General features: G+C 39.1%; 1 protein-coding gene across 4 annotated transcripts in view; it reads left to right on the plus strand.

The window, feature by feature from the left end:
- Positions 1 to 20,526, plus strand: part of SNX25 (sorting nexin 25) — a 153,691-nt gene that overhangs the window by 103,188 nt on the left and 29,977 nt on the right. For all 4 annotated transcript variants that reach the window (XR_008679145.2, XM_004040702.4, XM_031010042.3 and 1 more), the window contains exons 8-10: positions 5,720 to 5,851; positions 8,515 to 8,787; positions 17,585 to 17,749. Coding sequence is in view for 3 of the 4 variants with exons in the window: in XM_004040702.4 (XP_004040750.3) it covers positions 5,720 to 5,851; positions 8,515 to 8,787; positions 17,585 to 17,749 (570 nt within the window). In the remaining variant the exon portion in view is untranslated. The remainder of the gene's footprint in view (positions 1 to 5,719; positions 5,852 to 8,514; positions 8,788 to 17,584; positions 17,750 to 20,526) is intronic.

A 20,526-nucleotide genomic window follows, 5' to 3' on the forward strand; every position in this document is an offset into this window, starting at 1 on the left:
TAGAGGCTGGGCGCAGTGGCTCACGCCTGTAATCCCAACACTTTAGGAGGCTGAGGCAGGCGGATCACGAGGTCAAGAGATCGAGACCATCCTGGCCAACTTCGTGACACCCCGTCTCTACTAAAAATACAAAAATTAGCTGGGCGTGGTGGTGGGCACCTATAATCCCAGGTACTCGGGAGGCTGCAGCAGAAGAATCACTTGAACCTGGGAGGCGGAAGTTGCAGTGAGCTGAGATCACGCCACTGCACTCAAGCCTGGCGACAAAGTGAGACTCTGTCTCAAAAAAAAAAAAAAAAAAAAAAAAGACAAAAAGAAATAGAAACTCTGAATAACCCACAATTTATTGAAGAATATAATAATAATTTAAAACCTTCCCGGCTGGGCGCGGTGGCTCACGCCTGTAGTCCCAGCACTTTGGGAGGCCGAGGCGGGCGGATCACGAGGTCAGGAGATCGAGACCGTCCCAGCTAACAGAGTGAAACCCTGTCTGTACTAAAAATACAAAAAATTAGCTGGGCGCGGTGGCGGGCGCCTGTAGTCCCAGCTACTCAGGAGGCTGAGGCAGGAGAATGGCGTGAACCTGGGAGGTGGAGCTTGCAGTGAGCCGAGATTGCGCCACTGCATTCCAGCCTCGGAGACAGAGCAAGACTCCATCTCAAAAAAAAAATAAATAAAAGAAAACCTTCCCACAAAACTCCAGACTCAGATAATTTCACTGGTGATTTTTTTTTTTTTTTTTTTGAGGTGGAGTCTTCCTCTGTTGTTCAGGCTGGAGTGCAGTGGTGCTATCTCAGCTCACTGTACCCTCCACCTCCCAGATTCAAGCAATTCTCCTCCCTCAGCCTCCCGAGTACCTGGAATTACAGGCATGCACCACCACGCTCAGCTAATGTTTGTATTTTTAGTAGAGACAGGGCTTCACCATGTTGGCCAGGCTGGTCTCGATCTCCTGACCTCAGGTGATCTGCCCTCCTCAGCCTTCCAAAGTGCTGGGATTACAGGCATGAGCCACTGTGTCTGGCCTCACTGGTAAATTCTATAAAACATGTAAGGAAGAGATAATACCAATCTTAACCATACTCTTTCAAAAAACGGAGAAGGGAACACTTCAACTCATCCTAGGAGGAGACTAGCATAACTCTAATACCAAACCAGAGGAAAAAAAACTACAAAATGGTGTCCCTCATGACCCTGGACAGAAAAGTCCTTAACAAAAATACTGGTAAATCAGATTCAACAATCTGTAATTCACAAAGATAACATCAGTATGTGTTCTCCTGACAGTGGATCCTTAGTATAATCATTGTCTACTTCATTTCTTTGCAATGCTATTATTAAGGCTTGATGGAATATTTATTTTTTAAACAGCTTAATTAAGGTATAATGACATGCAATATACTGCTCATATTTAAAGTGTACAATATGATAAGTTTTGACATACGCATATATTCAATGAAACCATTGCCACAATCAAGATAAGAAACAGATCCATCACCCACAAAAGTTTTTTATGTCCTTTGTAATTTCTCTTTGGAGCCCAGTTGAGAATCACTGCTAATCCTTTTATCCATGTTTATGTAACTAGAAAGTGACTTCTTAACTATTCTGATTTTTGGCACTTATCAGTGCCTTCTCTTTCTCCTGGTTCAGGCTCTTCCTGATTAGTTTTTGTTGTTGTCTTTCATGATTCAGAACAGTTATTATTAACAAGTCTCCGAACAACCTGGAAAGTAGATGGTATTTTTCACATTTTATGGGTGAAAAAACTGAGGCGCAGAGAGAGAGAGTAACATAGAGCTCACAGAACTGGAAAGTCACAGAGTCAGGATTGAAACCTACATGTATCTACCTTCAAAGCCTGAGCAACTCTAACTGCACAGTGTGGCCTTCCTATCTTGCTTTGTTTTGAAAACAAAAAGTCTGTGTTGCCTTATCTTTTTGCAAGGTAGCACCCCCCACACCAGTGGCCCCAAAATGGAAAGATGGAAGGAAGAATTAAAGTAAGGGTTGAAGAGGAAATGGAAATAGGAGTACATGGAGTTTGGAAATCAGTGGCAATAAATGGCAGATCTTTTCTTTAAGGCCAATTTACATATCAGTTTACTTGACCCAAGGTCAATCCAAAATGAACACTGCCAAATGCAGCCAGGACTCGACTTGAGTGTGAAAGGGTTTCCTGGCTCTTTCTGTTGATACTGGAGTTGTTGGCCCATCTTCCCTAGCCAAATTGATATTGGTTCCTTTAAACCTCTCTGGAGCATGTACAGTTAGGATTTTGTGCTTCAAAATGCTTCACTGGTAGAGTTTACATAAAGTTAAATGTTATAGTGTTCCACAGCTAGTAAACTAACTAAATATTATTGGTCTGAAATATTTATAGAAACGAATTATTAATGGTCTGTAGCAAGGGATATCCATATCATTAGTTACTAGGAGCTGATAGAAAATGCCTTCCCTGGCAGCCTATAGAATGGGAGAAAGTTTTTGCAATCTACACATCTGACAAAGGTCTAATATCCAGAATCTACAAGGAACTTAAACAAATTTACAAGAAAAAAACAACCCCATCAAAAAAGTGGGCGAAGGATACGAACAGACATTTCTCAAAAGAAGACATTTATGTGGCCAACAAACATATGAAAAAAAAGCTCATCATCACTGGTCATTAGAGAAATGCAAATCAAAACCACAATGAGCTACCATCTCACACCAGTTAGAATGGCGATTATTAAAAAGTCGGGAAACAACAGATGCTGACGAGGCTGTGGAGAAATAGGAATGCTTTTACACTGTTGGTGGGAGTGTATATTAGTTCAACCGTTGTGGAAGACAGTGTGGTGATTCCTCAAGGATCTAGAACCAGAAATACCGTGTGACCCAGCAATACTGTTACTGGGTTTATATCCAAAGGATTATAAATCATTCTGCTATAAAGACACATGCACATGTATGTTTATTACAGCACTATTTACAATAGCAAAGTCATGGAACCAACCCAAATGCCCATCAATGATAGACTGGAAGAAGAAAATGTGGCACATATACACCATGGAGTACTATGCAGCCGTAAAAAAGAATGAGTTCATGTCCTTGCAGGGACATGGATGAAGCTAGAAAACGAAACACCACATGTTTTCACTCATAAGTGGTAGTAGAACAATGAGAACACATGGACACAGGGAGGGGAACATCACACACCAGGGCCTGTCGGGGGGTGAGGGTTAAGGGGAGGGAGAGCATTAAGACAAATACCTAATGCATGTGGGGCTTAAAACCTAGATGACGGGTAGATAAGTGCAGCAAACCACTATGGCACATGTATACCAGAAACTTCACATTCTGTTCATGTATCCCAGAATTTAAAGTAAAATTTAAAAAAAGAAACGTACTGGAAAATCTGAATAGAGCCTCTGCTGGAAGCATTGTGAAAAGTAAATAAATGGATATACTGCATCATCCTCAGAAAAAATAAAAAAAGAAAGAAAATGCCTGCCCCCTTCTGCCCACAAAACAGATTAAGCAGGGGCTCATTGTTGGTGTCAGAAGAGTTGAGTGTAATACATTGATGGTATGCACTTGATTTTAGAAATATCTTACTGGTGACATTTCTGAAAATTTGCCAACTCATAATTTTAAGAATTTCAAAATGTGAGTTTTTATTTAATTGCATTTGAATTCTACTAATTGCACATAATTTTTTATTACTAATTCAGAACTAAGAATATAGGCCTTAAATTCCTCCTAAATTAATTTGAGGCATTTTTCCTAATTCATTGTCATGAATTATTATGAAGGTCATCTGCTTTATTACAGCAGTCCATACTCGATTGTTCCTTCTGTGTCTTCAGATAGGTTCTTTTTTCTTTTCCTGTGAGTATGCAAAACAGTAAGCAAACAAGTAGATGGGCTGATTTTGGTACATCCATACAGAGGAATTTTATGGGCTTATTGAAAGGATGCTTACAGGAGATTTTTTAATGAATATGGTTGATACTATAAACAGAAAGGCAGGGTATAACGTTATTTGTAGATTCCTCCACTAGATAAAAATAAGATGGAAAACAAAAACGTGAAACTATTAGATCCCAGTGTCCTTGTCTTTTATACATTTCTCTTCAATTTTTCCATTATTGACACTTACTATTTTTAGCATAGAATGTGCATCCCATAGGGTAGGGATTTTTATCTGTTTCATTCCTATAACTGTACCTGATACCAAGTAAATGCTGTGAAAGGAAGATAAAAACTTGACACCCTAATTCACGATGCCAAATGAAAAAAATTAAGCTGAAAGCTGAGTCATGCAGGAAGCTGTGTTTCCTTTTGTTCCTAAGCAGAAGCTACAGATAGAAGGTTCAATATCTCCACAGGTAGCTACTGTGTGTTTGCCTTATCTTATGTAAAGTGCTGATTTACTGAGCGTCAGAGGATTACATAATTGACTGTTGCCCTGCCTGCTCCTTTTTGTTTGGAACATGTGGATTACCATACTCTCCTCCTTTCCCTTCCAGCCCACTTTTCCCCTTTAAATATTGAAGCACTCAAAGTCATCTGTGGAGAAAGGCACAGACCACAGACTGTTTCTGTGACTCCCTGTTTATTTCTTCCAGGCATGTCCTTAATCTTGGCAAAATAAACTTCTAAACTGATTGAGACCTGTCTCAGATACTTTCTGGTTTACAATGCCAAATAAATCTTTGTCCAGTGAGTGAATGGTTAATAGGACATTGGTATTTTTTCAGTATGTGCATTTTAAATATTCAGTAAGCTTTATTCTATTTAAAATGTAGTAAGAGGTATTTCAGTTTACCAGGAGTACTATATTACATCAACTCTGACCTTAAAAAATGCATGTTTTCAGCTCAGCATCACTGATCATTAGAGAAATGTAAATCAGGACCACGATGAGATACCATCTCATGCCAGTCAGAATGGCAATTATTAAAAAGTCAAGAAACAATAGATGCTGACAAGGCTGTGGAGAAATAGGAACGCTTTTACACTGTTGGTGGGAATGTAAATTACTTTAACCATTGTGGAAGACAGTATGACAATTCCTTGAGGATCTAAAACCAGAAATACCATTTGACTCAGCAATCCCATTACTGCATCTATACCCAAGGGAATATAAATCATTCTGCTGTACAGACACTTGTACGTGTATGTTTATTGCAGCACTATTTACAATAGCAAAGTCATGGAACCAACCCAAATGCCCATCAGTGATAGACTAGATAAAGAAAATATGGTACATATACATCATGGAATACTATGCAGCCACAAAAAGGAATGAGATCATGTCCTTTGCAGAGACATGGATGAAGCTAGAGGCCATCATCCTCAGCAAACTAACACAGGAACAGAAAACCAAACACCACATGTTCTCACTCGTAAGTGGGAGCTGAACAATGAGAACACATGGACACAGGGAGGGGAACAACACACACCAGGGCCCATTGGGGGTGGGGGCAAGGGGAGAGAACTTAGAGGACTGGTCAATAGGTGCAGCAAACCACCACAGCACACATATACCTATGTAACAAACCTGTACATTTACTTAAATAAATAAATAGTAAATTACTACAATAAAATTTTACTTTATTCCTTTAAAAAATGCATTTTTACCCTAAATGTAGAAATCAGTCCATTGGAAGTTAAAGCAAACTGACATTTAAAATTCGATTTTAAAAAACGTTTTCTTAAATTCTCTTAATAGATTCTTCAGTTTGAAGATATCTTGGCCAATACGTTCTACCGAGAGCACTTTGGAATGTACATGGAAAGGATGGACAAGAGAGCTCTGATTAGTTTTTGGGAATCTGTGGAACATTTAAAGAATGCTAACAAGGTAGTATATGTAGGCTGAAAGGAATATTAATCGCTAGCTGATGTAAACTTGGCATGTGAGGCAGCATGTCTGTTTTTCTCAAGATAAGTATACATTAAAAGAATATTTTAAACCAAATATAATACTGACATTATGTTCTAGCCCATAATGGCAAATAAAATGACATTATATTTTTACAGAAGATTCTTTTGAATGTGTAGTCAAGGGAAAAAAGGTTTTATAAATGTACCAAGAGATTGAATTTAGTTTTGGGTATTTTTTTTACACATTGTAAAAAGACATATACATATCCACATTACTATTATAATGAATTTGGCCCCCTCACCTACACTTCAGTCTCATAATCTTGCCATTTATAATATCATAATGTGCATGTTTTATACTTTGCCTTTTATTTCAGTTTTTTTTTTTTTTTTTGAGACGGAGCCTTACTCTTTTACCCAGGCTGGAGTGCAGTGGGGCTTCCTCGGCTCACTGCAACCTCAGCCTCCCGGGTTCAAGCGGTTCTCCTCCCTCACACTCGCGAGTAGCTGGGATTACAGGCGTGTGCTACCACACCCAGCTAGTTTTTGTATTTTTAGTAGAGGCGGGGTTTTACCGTGTTGGCCAGACTGGTCGCGAACTCCTGACCTCAGGTGATCCGTCCACGTGGGCCTCCCGAAGTACTGGGATTACAGTCGTGAGCCACCGCAGCCAGCTTTTATTTCAATTTAAATATGAATAAAGGAAAATAAAATTATTTTTGGGTACACATACATCTGACAGTGAAGATCCCAATAATCAGCATCATGCTTTGCATTTGGCAATAAATATTTAAGAATTATGTGTACACAGTCTTTATGTATACAGTCAGCCTTCCTTATCTGTGGGTTCTATATCTGTAGATTCAACCAACCATGGACTGAAAATATTTGGGGGGAAAAAAACTGCATCTGTACTGAACATGAACAGACCTTTTTCCTTGTCATTATTTCCTAAAAATACAAAATCAGCCATTTACGGAGCATTTACATTGTATTAGGTATAAGTAATCTAGAGAGGATTTAAAATATATGAGAGAATGTACATAGTTACACGCAAAAACGCTGCACCATTTTATATCAGGGACTTGAATGTCCTTGGATTTTGGTATCTTCAGGAAATCTTAGAACCAATCTTCCCTAGATCCTGAGGGGCAACTGTGTATGTAAGTATATGTCTGTAAACATACACAATAATATCTATAACATGTGACATATGTGATCAGTATATACTATTGTAAGAGGTTTATTAAAATAAGTACCAAGAGGCTGGATGCGGTGGCTCATGCCTGTAATCCCAGCACTTTGGGAGGCCAAGGTAGACAGATCACAAGGTCAGGAGTTCAAGACCAGCCTGGCCAACATGCTGAAACCCTGTCTCTACTAAAAATACAAAAATTAGCCAGGCATGGTGGTGTGGGCCTGTAATCCCAGCTACTTGGGAGGCTGAGGCAAGAGAATTGCTTGAACCTGGGAAGGTTTAGGTTGCAGTGAGCCGAGATCACGCCACTACACTCCAGCCTGGGCGACAGCAAGATTTGGTCTTGGGGAAGGTGTGGGGGAAGCACCAAGAGCATTTTGTACATTGAATTACTCATTTGCATATGAATGTTGCCAGAATAGACTGCCAAATATATTGTAAGTCACAAACCATATTTGTTAAGGAACTAAATCCAGTCCTATAGTGTCTTTAAATCTTTTATTGTTAATTTACAAGCCCCAAATTACCTAATTTTATCCAATATTGTATTTGCTAACTCTGTTACTCATTTTATTCACCAGTTTTGACTCCATATAACTTCTGGTTGTTCTCAAAGGAATATTGTAAAGAGCAATCTAAAAAGGTTTCCCTAAACTATGGAAGAGAATTTGAAAAATTTCAATGGAGTAAGAGCATCTAGCTTCCTCGAAATAGCCTTATTTTGATCTAGCAACATTGATTTGGATGTTAACATTCTGGGATGTATGTTAAATTAGTTATGTTCATTAAGTTGTATGCCTTTGCTCTTTACTATTGTTGAAAACTGCGTAACATTTCTAGAGTTAATGCAATGCCTCTAGAGGAATTGTAAAGATTATGTTAATCCAAAGAGATGTTTTGCATTTCTGAAGTAGGCTGATGATGACACAGGCTCATTGCTGAAGACAAAGCTGTCTAATATAAGCTCGACTAGGACATAATCATTCTGAAGTAGTCATTCTGAAGAGTGTTTTTCTCGTTTTTCTGAGTTACACAATTATTATATTGACTTCTTTCTGGGATGAGAAATGGCACTTCTAGTTACTTATATTAGGTAAAAAGTTAAATTGACATTAGCTAATACATTTTCTTCTTGTGGAATTGAGATTTATGAAAAGGAATCTATTGCAGGAAGAGAACTGTTCTTATTCTGTTTTTGCCCCTCCAGTGTTTAAAAGAAATTGCAGGTGTTAACTGTTCAACATGTTCATTTAAAGAATTAGTTTTTTTTTTTTTAGGATCTGACGTTTGCTCCTTGACCCTGAATATGGACACACAATTCTACATACCAGGGTGCATCTTAAATGTCTTTCTTCTGACTTTCAAATGCAAATAATTCAGAGAAAAATAATTTCTCTCAGAGATGATATGTCTTACTTTTCCTTATCTTCCTGTCTTTTCAGAATGAAATTCCACAATTAGTTGGTGAAATTTATCAGAATTTCTTTGTGGAGAGCAAAGAAATATCTGTGGAAAAATCACTTTACAAAGAAATTCAGCAGTGTCTTGTAGGAAATAAAGGTATTGAAGTATTCTACAAAATCCAGGGAGATGTTTATGAGACCCTAAAGGATAGGTATTACCCTTCATTTATTGTCAGTGACCTGTATGAGAAATTGTTGATAAAAGAGGAAGAAAAACATGCCTCACAGATGATTTCCAACAAGGATGAGATGGTGAGTCACATTTAACTTTCTGCTCCTTTTTATTGGATAAGCTTTTAAATATGTTTAGGTGGGTGCATATTGTGTGAGCCAAATTTGATGCACATCTTCATCTTTTAATATACAGGACCTTAAATAGAATAAAAGTAGCATCGTTTAATATACAAGACCTTAAATAGAATAAAAAGTAAGCATCAATAACCTTGTCTCTGGTTGTATGTATTTCTTTCTTCCCCTTTTATCCTCTGACGTACATCTTCCCTCATGCTGGCATTGAGTCAGAGACCTCCTGCCCTCTGTCTGTTTTAGATACACCTCTGGTCTGACTCCTGAAAAGTGAAGGCAGAAAGTCTGTAGGGTGGGACATTTATGGGTTAGACCAGCTAAGAAAATCAGTAGAACTATATAGTCCTGGAAGAGAGAAGGGATGGGGAAAAAATGAGGAGAGGTAGGGAATGTGGGAGAAGTTAAAGGAAATATTTTGGAGTTTAAAGAAGGCAGAAGAAATTAAAATGCTCCAAAAGAAAACTTCCTAATGTAAGAGTTAAATAAAGAGGAAAGAAACATGAAAGACAGGTTTATTTTGGAGAATAAACCTGAGAGGGGCTTCTGGCCGATTTCAGTCAGGAACACTCTCTCTTACAGACTAAAGAGTATTTATTGGTTTTAGGGTGAGAGAGCTTATCACAGGCTTGGAATGTTTCTGTGTGGAGGAGAAGTTTATTGCAAGGTTGGAATGTCTCCGATCAGAGGGGAGGTTATCTTGGGGCTCACATCTCTCTGGCTGGAGAGGAGGTTATCTCGGGGCTGGCATGTCTCTGGTCGGGGAGGGATTTATCTTAGGGTTGGAATGATTCTAGTTGGAGATGTCATTTGTGGTTTATGATCTTGCTGACCTTAGCTATTAGGCTGATGCCCTTTGGATTTAGGTGGTTTTTGATCAAGGGGATCTTTAGAATGGCGGTGCTTGTCCAAGATGGCAATGCTCCTGCTCTGTCAATCCAGACCCTATAGTTATAAAAAGGACAAGGGGCAGCGTGTTCTTTCTGGCTACTTCCTACTGATGAGGGGACGGAGAGTTTTCTGGTCTTGGATTGACTGTAAGAGTAATGCCATCTGTAGATGTTTTTGGGTAGTTGCTGTGAAATAGCTGTAATCCTGTCATTTAAAAATTTGTGAAAAAGGTTAATTAGGCAGGGTAAGAACATTAGTCCTAGGCATATTATTAGGAGAGGGCCCAGGAATGGGATCACCAATGCTATGATTTTGTTTCCAAACCGAGAATCTGTTTGGTTATTTTGGTATTCCCTTAGCTTTTTAGCCCTTTCTTTAAGTTTTTCAGCAGTGTCTCTTACTAGGCCCAATTGATTGAGATAGAAACAACATTCCTCACCCAATGAGAGGCAGAGGCGAATGTTTGGAAAGGTCCATATGTAATTTTCTGTAAGTAACCATTATTAAAAGACAAATCGCCAGGTGCAGTGGCTCACGCCTGTAATCCCAGCACTTTAGGAGGCTGAGGCGGGTGGATCATGAGGTCAGGAGTTTGAGACCAGCCTGGCCAACACAGTGAAATCCCGTCTCTACTAAAAATACAAAAAATTAGCTGGGTGTGATAGCACGCGCCTGTAGTCCCAGCTACTTGGGAGGCTGAGGCAGGAGAATCGCTTGAACCCGGGAGGCAGAGGTTGCAGTGAGCCCAGATCACGCCACTGCACTCCAGCCTGGGCGACAATGTGAGACTCCGTCTCAAAAAAAAAAAAGACAAATCATGGTAGGACTGATTTGCTGTATTATATTGGTTTAATTATTTGCATACAGCGCAGTAAGAAGAATTATTTATTAAATAGACCTTTTAAATTGGCTTTGATGAAACTTTGTTCTGCAGAAGGAATCTGAGATAAGACCTTTTTAAAGCCAAGCCCAGCCATGGATTTGTACTGTCAGATAACTATGAGTTGGGTGATTTTTCTCCTCTTGAGATTCCAAGATAACTTGGGGTTCCTGGCCTGTCAGAAAGTGACATTCTTTACTCATCACAGATCAGAAACCCTGTACAGGGACTGTGTACACAAAATATGGGGCCAGTTTTCCAAGGGCTTTATTGGCTTCACAAGTCAAGTTTGATTCCTTAAAGGAAGGCACACCATTCCAGTTGAAGCATGGGTGTAAAAATAACCAGTTTTTCCAGTTGTGTCCTGTTACAAAAGAAAACAGAATCTTATTGCACTTACGCAAATAACTATATTGCCATAACTTAAGAATACTCAGAGATAGTTTCCAAATTCTGGAGAAAGTCAGGTAGAGAGAAACAAGTATGCTCCAAATTTTGTTCATGGGAGTATACTAAATTGTTAAAAGCTGTCCGTAGCCCAAAAGAAAAGTTACTTTGACTTTGAAAAGCAAAACAAAGGATTAGCAATATTTTAAGCAAAACGTCAGAAAGGTCACTCCAGTCTCCTGTTAGTTCAGTTCGTGCAGTTAATTTGTGTCCTGCTTGACATTCATGAACATTTTAGCTATTCAAGAGTCCTGAACATGTTTCTTCTATTCTGATGTCACAATCTCCAAAGTTATCAGAAATCTGCATTTGAGAGCACCTGTTAGAGCTTTATAGCTGATTATAAAACCACCTTCTAAAGAGGACCAAAACAAGACAACAATTGTTTATGGATGACCAAAAGTTTTAGGGTAGCCATAGTTAAAGACAAGGAAATCTGTTACCTGTGTGGCACAAAATAATTTTAACATAACAATTATAATTACTACTGATAACATACATTAAGATATATCAGAATTATAGGCGTCTCCCATAACGTTGGAACACATACCAATAACTTATTTATACAAACATAGCCCAAAGAGAGCCGAACACCATTTTATATTTGACAATTCTTCCTATATGATTTTATACCAAATAAGCCAAATTTTACTTTTATATTAGTGTGCTATTAATGTTAAACTCAATTTTTCTTAACCTGTAGACACATTTACCCTATTTTAATGTTTGACCACAAGTTAAGATTTTTATAGACCCTTTTTAACCCTTTATAATTTTTGTTAAAGAGCAGGTTAGTGCTTTAAGAAAAACCTGTTGTGCTTTTATTTTAATGCTCAATTTACAGAAAAACTGGATGATACCCCTTCAACTTTAGCCAATATGTTTACACATGGAATTTCCTTTGCAATTAACCTTCCAAAACTTGCTTAAACCTTCATTTTTCTTTTATTCAACTTAAAACAATTCTTTAACCTTTTAATCTAGGTAAAAATCCACATTCTTATGCCTCCTTATAATCTTTTTACCAAAAGTATATGTAAAATGTTTTTTCAATAGTCTTAAATACATGTTACACTGTTAACTTTTAGCAACCTTTACTTTTGTTGGTAAGTTTGGGATTTTAATTATGTACTAGGTGGAGAGCCTAGGACCTAGACAGAAATGCAGATAAGGTCTGACTTACTCCAGCATTTAACTCCATGTGTCCTGGGCCTTCCCTAGCTGCAAAGCAGGCAGGCTGTACAGCTAAGAGTTATAGTAGCATTTTATAAAGCATTCAGGAGGCTTAATCACTTTTAAATTGTACAACATTTGTTGTATGAATTCCCTTTTATAAAATTTTTCATGACTTACACAGACAATCTCTGACATGCCTCAACTTTCTGATTTGTTGTAAACATCCCTGTCTTTAAACAACCAGTTAATTTACTTTAGGACAAGAATTTACCTTATAAGATAATTTTTTATATAAATTATCTTTTCTTTAATATCTTTTGCATAGCTAGGGGGTATGGCTAATTTCACATGTCCCCAGGCCTTATCTATTTTTGTTTATTAACTTGGTTTACAGTTTAGCTTTGAAACAAAGATGGTAACAGTCCTTTCACAAAACAAACTTCCTTCATGTCTGTGGACCAGACTGCCTAAGGCCACCAGATTAGAAGTTAGGGTATTTCATTAAATAGTTCAAGATGTAGTTAACTTTATTAAACCAGTATTAATGTTTCATTTATTAAAAAATTACACAAGCAAAGATTATTCTGTCTGGGCTGAGTTATAATTTTGTAGCCTCTATGCCAAATTTTGACACTTTATAGTATTCGGCAGAGATAAGTATGAAATTGCTTGATCGATAAATGCAAACAAAAATGTATGCTGGCAGTTCTTAAGACATTTCTGATCTTACTGTACCAGTAAAAACCAGTAAGTTTTAGTCTCGTGAACTGAAAGATCCCATAGCTTTTACTTTTCCCTTAAAAATATTTGATTTAAGCGCTTATTTTTCTTAGGCCAATTAATTAGAGCTCTTTTAATAGACATTGCACACAACACATGTATAGCCACACAGGCAACCAGAAGAAGATCCAGTAGTTATAAGATTTTTTTTTTTCTAATTTCCCAATTGGATTATTGGCCTTTGGGTGAGGCACTTTAAGAACAGGGCTAGGAAAACAATTTCCAGGGCCTAATAAACAAGTATAGCTGGAAGACAAAGACAGATTTTGAGAGGTACTTATTCACCTCTAATTCCAGGGGTTCCGTAAGGAAAACAGATTTTTTCCCAAAACGGGATTTGTGGCGCTTTTTCTGTTTTCCCAAGGAGCCCCAGGCCACCAGATGTCATTTTAGGGTCTTTCATACATGCACCAAGAGTGGCAAGACAGAGTGGAAAAAAGTAATTCAGTTGACTAGGAAAAAACCTTTTCCAGGAAAACAAGATTTTTGAAGAGGAAAACATAAAGGCCTTTTGAATATACTCGTAGCTTGGATATACATTTTAATTAAGCTGAGCGCTTTCTTATCAGGGGTGAGGGTGGAGGTTAGAATTATATAAATGTCATGCCAAGTTAAATTAAAGGATTGGGTTATGTGTAGGAATTCCCTGTGATAATGAGAGGGATTTTCAGAAAAAGATCCCAGATGCTATTCGATCTGCGACAAATCAAACATGGAGAAAGGGACATGAACGCGAGCAGTGCCTTCAGCCCCAGGTGCTTCCTGGAGAGGGAGAATGGCGGATTGACTGGTTGGAGTAGTTTTTGAACAGGTAACAGGTGGAGAAGGAGGAGGAGCAGGATTTGGGACTGAAGGCTTGGGGGCAGGAGGGGCCACCGGGTTGGAGGTTTGAACAGGCGAGGAGCAGATGCAGGGAAATGAGAATACGGAGGGGGTTCATCTGCAGGCTCAAAAGGGGTTTCCAAGGAAGGGGTTTCAAAGGAAGGAGTTTCAGAGGAAGGAGAGACCCGGGAAGGGTTTTCATTAAGAAGAAGGATTTCATGAGGGGTGCAAGCTTGACATAGGGAGGGTTGGGATCTAAGGTAGAAAAGAATATAGAGAACTTCTTGCCATTTGCTATTTGTGGTTATAAAGTTGTCAAGGTCCCTGAGAATTTGAAAGTCAAAGGTGCCATTTTCAGGCCATCGGTTGTCATTATCTAATTTATATTGGGGCCAGGCTGTGTTGCAATGAAAAACCAAACGCTTTGGCTTTATGCTTCTTATAAGCCAAATTTGGTGAGGTTGTGAAGGAGACAGCTCAGTGGAGAGGATGTGGGAATGTGGGATTGTTTGGCATCCACGTGGACTGGTGAGAAGAGGCCGAGGGTGTCTGTTTTTGTTCCAGGCATCCCCAGACAAAAGACAGAGACCCAGCGTCCTCTTTCCTAAAGAGGACGGTTAAGCTAAGAAGAAACTGGGCATCCCCAGGATTTCTTCTAGCTTAGTCCTACTGGTCCTCTGAGGATCAGGACAGCAGACCTGACTTTCGTGGGTACCGCTTGAAAGCCTGGGGAAGGCAGATTTTACCAGTTGGCTGGATTAGTGTCCGATGTTGGATGTTCCAGTTGGAATCAGCAAAGGGCCTCTTGGATTGGAGCTGCATGAGGAAGACAGACAGAGAGAGAGAGAGAGAGAAGGGAGGATGAGGGAGGAGGAGGGGACAAAGGTTAGAGAGCTAAATACCCATTGTGGGTGGTCAGAGATAGATTCCTGAGACCTGAGGGTTTTAAGAACCCACCTGTGAGTAGCCCCAGCCTGAGCCTCACAGTCCCCTTCAGGTTAGTTGTCTTCCTCACGCAAATCACTGGAAAAGTGAAGTGAGAGACAAGACAGGGTGGGTGGCCAGAGACTCTCAGGATCCAGCGGGATGGGCTGCTGCTGCCCACAGCTTCCTGGGTTGTGAGAGAGCCTCTATCCCCAACACCCATCCTGGGTTTCAGCATCAAATGTAAGAGTTAAAGAAAGGAAAGAAGCACAAAAAGTGGCTCAATAGTCAAAGACAGGTTTATTTTGGAGAATAAACCTGAGAGGGGCTTCTGGCTGATTTCAGTCAGGAAAACTCTCTCTCTTGCAGACTAAGAGTATTTATTGGTTTTAGGGTGAGAGAGCTTATCACAGGCTTGGAATGTTTCTGTGTGGAGAAGTTTATTGCAGGGTTGGAATGTCTCTGGTCAGAGGGGAGGTTATCTTGGGGCTGACATCTCCCTGGCTGGAGGGGAGGTTGTCTCGGGACTGGCATGTCTCTGGTCAGGGAGGGATTTATCTTAGGGTTGGAATGTTTCTGGTTGGAGATGGCATTTGTGGTTTATAATCTTGCTGACCTTAGCCATTAGGCTGATGCCCTTTGGATTTAGGCAGTTTTTGGTCAAGGGAAACTTTAAAATGGCGGTGCTTGTCCAAGATGGCGATGCTCCTGCTCTGTTAGCTAAGCCACACATTAAGTCTAGTTTTCTTATAGCATATGCAATCATTTTGGATAGCTCCAGTTGCCACCTCTTATTTACTGTTAGTGACCCCTATGAGTTTTAAGGTTTGTACGAAGAGAAGCAAATTGTTTTATAGTCATCTTACATAGAAAGATTATGATTTATCGTGGATTTTTTCTTTCTGCCCAGTTCACTATCTCCAGCCCTGAGGACTCAAGTGCCTGCTCTTGATGGTATTAGAAGTCATCTAATTGAGGTCTCTGAACTGTTGGTTGTCTGAACTTCATATACATTCTTTTTTTTTTTTAAGTTTTGTTACTTGGTTCTTTACATATAAAATCACTGAACTGATTAGTCCAAAACTATTTATTGCATTTTATTTTTGATAGGTCACAGTTTGTTGTATCTATGTTATCTCTCTACTTCAGAAATTAAGATAGTTAATTTTACAGCAAATGCCGTAAAAGAGGTTATTCAAATTAATTAAAACATCTATACTCAGCAGATAAATTGAATAAGGATGTGAACTGACATTTGATGTGAGGTAACAGTAAACAAATAGGAAGAAATGTCTACTTTCACCTCGGATTCAAAGAGGGCTGATACATAACTGACCTTTCCAGAGCTCCTACTCTTTGTTCCAATAATCTCTAGAAGTGGGAACTTTTGGAAATTTCTCCTAGGAAAATAATTATAATGTAGAAAAAAGTTTATGCATGATAGTATTTGTTTTTGTACATATGGGATAGCAGCGAAGCAGAATCAACCTATTACAGGAGCATCATTAGGAATGCGCCTCATAAATTCTCAATGTCATTGTTATTCTAATTATTCTCAGACAATGCTGACGTAAAAATGATAATTTTGAAGATGATAATACCGTCAATACCCAGCATTGTATGTTATATGAAGAAGGCAGAATACCCATTCAAATGAATACAAAGTATTAAATTATATATCATTTTATATATCTATTTATAGACAACCAGTTAAAAGAACATATGGGCCGGGCACAGTGGCTCACATCTGTAATTCCAGCACTTTGGGAGGACGAGGCAGGTGGATCACTTGAGGTCAGGAGTTTGAGACCAGCCTGGCCAACATGGTGAAACCCTGTCTCTACTAAAAATACAAAAATTAGCTGGACGTAGTGGTGGGCTCCTGTAGTACCAGCTACTCGGGAGGCTGAGGCAGGAGAATGGCTTTGACCCAGGATGCAGAGGTTGCAGTGAGCTGAGATCACACCACTGCACTCCAGCCTGAGCAACAGAGTAAGACTCTGTCTCAAAAAAACAAACAAACAAAAAAAACCCATGACAACAGCCTATTTTTCTATGACCATTGGTACTTTATTTTTCCTTGAAAAAATTTTAATTTACTGTTTGTTACAATTACGAAAAGCTGGACAAAGAAAACCTGGAAGAAAGTTAAGGATAAACCAGAAGCTAGATCTCAGCAATTCTCTGCAGTGCCCTGCATTGCTGTTGGTGCTCTTGAATCTAATTCATGTGCTGTTGGGTAATCTAGCAAGACTTTTCCAAGTTACAGAGTTCTTATGAATATTAAGTCACTTTCAAATGCTATTTTACTTGTAAAATAATATATCTATTGATTTGTAGAATATATCAGGAGAAGGACTGAACAAAGTATATACTGAAAATACTTTCTCTCATGGGAATATGGTAATTTTCTTTTAGAGGGACTTGCATGAGTTTTTAATAATAGGAGACTGGAAAGAACCCAAATGTCAGTCCTGGTTGAACATTAGGTACAGAATATTCAGGTTGAGTTGGGAAGATAACTGAGTTGCCGTCCCTTGTTCTATGCAGATTTCCTTGGAGGTACCACTTGGGAAATAATGGCATGGGATTTCCCCTCCTTTCTTTAAGCTATAAAATGTTTCCTTTTTGCAATTCTGAACGCCATTTACTTTGGTTCCAAAGACTTTGATTTTTCTCTTTGCTGAGAAAAAGCAGTCTAAATTTTCTACTTTAGTATTCTTTCCTTACTGGAATGTAGTATTTTGCAACAGGGTATCGTGACCGATAATAATTACTGAATTTTCTATCATTATAAGATATGGTGGTATGTGACTCTCCCCCTAGGGCCCAAGAGATGAGGCTGGTGAGGAAGCCGTGGATGATGGTACTAATCGGATCAATGAACAAGCCAGTTTTGCTGTAAACAAACTGCGAGAACTAAATGAGAAACTTGAATATAAAAGGCAAGCTCTAAATTCTATTCAAAACGCACCAAAACCTGACAAGAAGGTAACTCTTTGCTTTCAAGGTTGTCTTTGAAAGTTAACATTTGTCTAATTTGGTAGTTTTCAGTTGAGGTTGAGAAGTGTCAGTTTCTTTTAAAATAATTTTAACCGTGAACAAGTTCCATTGTTATTTTTTTGCTTCTAGGATAGAATTAGAAAAGCATTTGTTTTTAATCTCTTATGGTTTGGAGTTCTTTCTCAGTTTCAACTGTGAGCAACTCTGTTCTTTGCATCTGCTTTGCCTACAAGGCCTTTGGGGAAGGGGCAAAGCTTTCTCTTGTGCCAGGGTCATTTCTGGAAGTTAATTAAATACTCAAGGACAATCTTTTGAATAAAAAAAGATGTTTTCTTTCAACTGCTGCAGGTGCAATTTAGGGAACCTTACAGTATTGTTCAGGAAATACATTGTTTTGCTAGAAAGCAGCAATTTGAAAGTTTAAAAATGTAAACAGCATTTCACTAACTGGCCTTTCTCAAACCCAAGCTGTGGTGTGGCTTTTTGCTTTGTGTTTTGCTCTTTAGAATTCAGCAAGGAGGTTTCTCTCATATAGATATGGCTGATGCTCTTTGATCTGCCAGATTGGTCTCTGGCACTTTCTGAATGTGTGTTTGAGGATTTCAAGCAGTCAACATGAAAGCAACTTAGAATAAAGCAATTTCAGTGACTCACATTGGGTTTTCTGTGAGCAGGTGCCCAATCCTATTGAGTCTTCTTTAGTACTCTTTTTGTGGACATTCAAATGCTTTTATAGTAGGAGAATATTCCTGAAACAAGATGAAAGAAAAACTGGTATCATGAGCCTATCAGCAATTTACAATTAAAATATCTATTCATCTATAATCCAGTTACTGTCTAGTTAAACAGTGAGTTTTCTTTAACAAAGAAAAAGCAAAAAAGAAGAAGGAAGAAAGTCCTGCAAAGGTGTGTCATCTTGGTCAGTAGTAATATTTTTACAAAATTATGTAGGAAGAAGTTTAATGTGAGCATCACTTTAATAATTGTTAGTGATGGGCTGGCTGCACAATGGCTCATGCCTGTAATCTTTGGGAAGCCGAGACGGGTGGATCGCTTGAGCCCAGGAGTTTGAGACCAGCCTGGGCAACATAGGGAGACCCCATTTCTAGTAAAGATGTAAAAAAAAAAATTAGCCCAGCATGGTAGTGGATGCTGGTAGTCCCCAGCTACTAGGTAGGCTGAGAAAGGAAGATCTCTTGAGTCTGGAAAATCAAGGCTGCAGTGAGCTGTGATCATGTTACTGCACTCCAGACTGGGCAATAGTCTCAAAAAAAAAAAAAAAAAAGTGGCTAGGCGCGGTGGCTTACACCTGTAATCCCAAGGCGGGTGGATCACTTGAGGTCAGGAGCTCGAGGCCAGCCTGGCCAACATGATGAAACCCTGTGTCTACTAAAAATACAAAAATTAGCCAGGCATGGTGGCATGCATGGTAATCCCAGCTACTCAGGAGGGTGAGGCAGGAGAATCTCTTGAACCTGGGAGGCAGAAGTTGCGTGAGCCAAGATCATGCCACTGCACTCCAGCCTGGGTGACACAGCAAGACTCCATCGATCAATCAATCAATAAAAAATAAGAGAGCGTTAATGGTATTCTGAAAAGGAAACAAATGGCCAGGTTTCCTGGATTGTCATAAGAAATAGTTCATTCTCCCCCTTACATGGAGTCACTCCCATTTACTACATACAGAACTCAAAAGCCTGATAGTCTTCCCAGTGACGAGAACATGTCTGAGATGATAAACAGAATTCGCTGGCATGGCAGATAATCAGTATCTGCAATATGGCATGTTCTTTAAGAACAGTTGTCTTATTTATTCTGGATTCATCTCATTATAAATTAAAATGCATCTATGGGTAACAGTATGAAAGATGAGTTAGAGAATATTCATTGAATTATTTTCTGCTTGGTTTGTTTGAAAGACATTATTCAGCCTTTCTTAAAATAACTTCTGATAACCATGGAATAAACATTCTTAGCTACAATTATATGAAAGAATTCTCAAGAAACTTGGAGCGATTCACTGGTACTGTGGCTTAACTTGAACTCTACTCTCTGATCTACATTTGCTGTGTAATCAGATTGTCCACAGGCTGCTCACGGAGCACTCTGCTTCTAGCAGTTGTGCACAGGGCTGAAAGGGCTCTGAGGATGGAAGGCAGCTGATCCTTCTCTCCAGAAGAAGACATAGTCCTCCTTTTGTCGTTTACTTATGTTGGTAAAAAATTAATAATTTTTTTAAAAACTTAAGATTGGCCAGGAGTGGTGGCTCATGCCTGTAATCCCAGCACTTTGGGAGGCCGAGGAAGGCAGATGACCTGAGGTCAGAAGTTTGAGACCAGCCTGGCCAATGTGGTAAAACCCCGCCTCTACTAAAAATACAACAATTAGCCTGTCATGGTGGCGGGTGCCTATAATCCCAGCTACTCGGGAGGCTGAGATACGAGAATCACTTGAACCCGTGAATTGGAGGTTGCAGTCAGCCGAGATCACGCCATTGCACTCCAGCCTGGGCAATAGAGTAAAAAAGTCTCACACACACACACACACACACACACACACACACACACCAAAAACAAAAAACCTTAAGATTGATGTTGAAAAAGGTTTTGACAATCTAGCAATTAACATATCCCACCCCCAAAATCTTGTAATAGTAAGACTTTTCTGGATTAAATATCTAATTATTAATTAGATCATTTTCCTGTGAGACATAGTGGTGCAGACTTCTCCTCAATACAGAATGCCAGTGGTTTGCTTAACCCTCC

This window comes from Gorilla gorilla, chromosome 3 (genome assembly GCF_029281585.2).
Source record: "Gorilla gorilla gorilla isolate KB3781 chromosome 3, NHGRI_mGorGor1-v2.1_pri, whole genome shotgun sequence".
Lineage (NCBI taxonomy): Eukaryota > Metazoa > Chordata > Mammalia > Primates > Hominidae > Gorilla > Gorilla gorilla.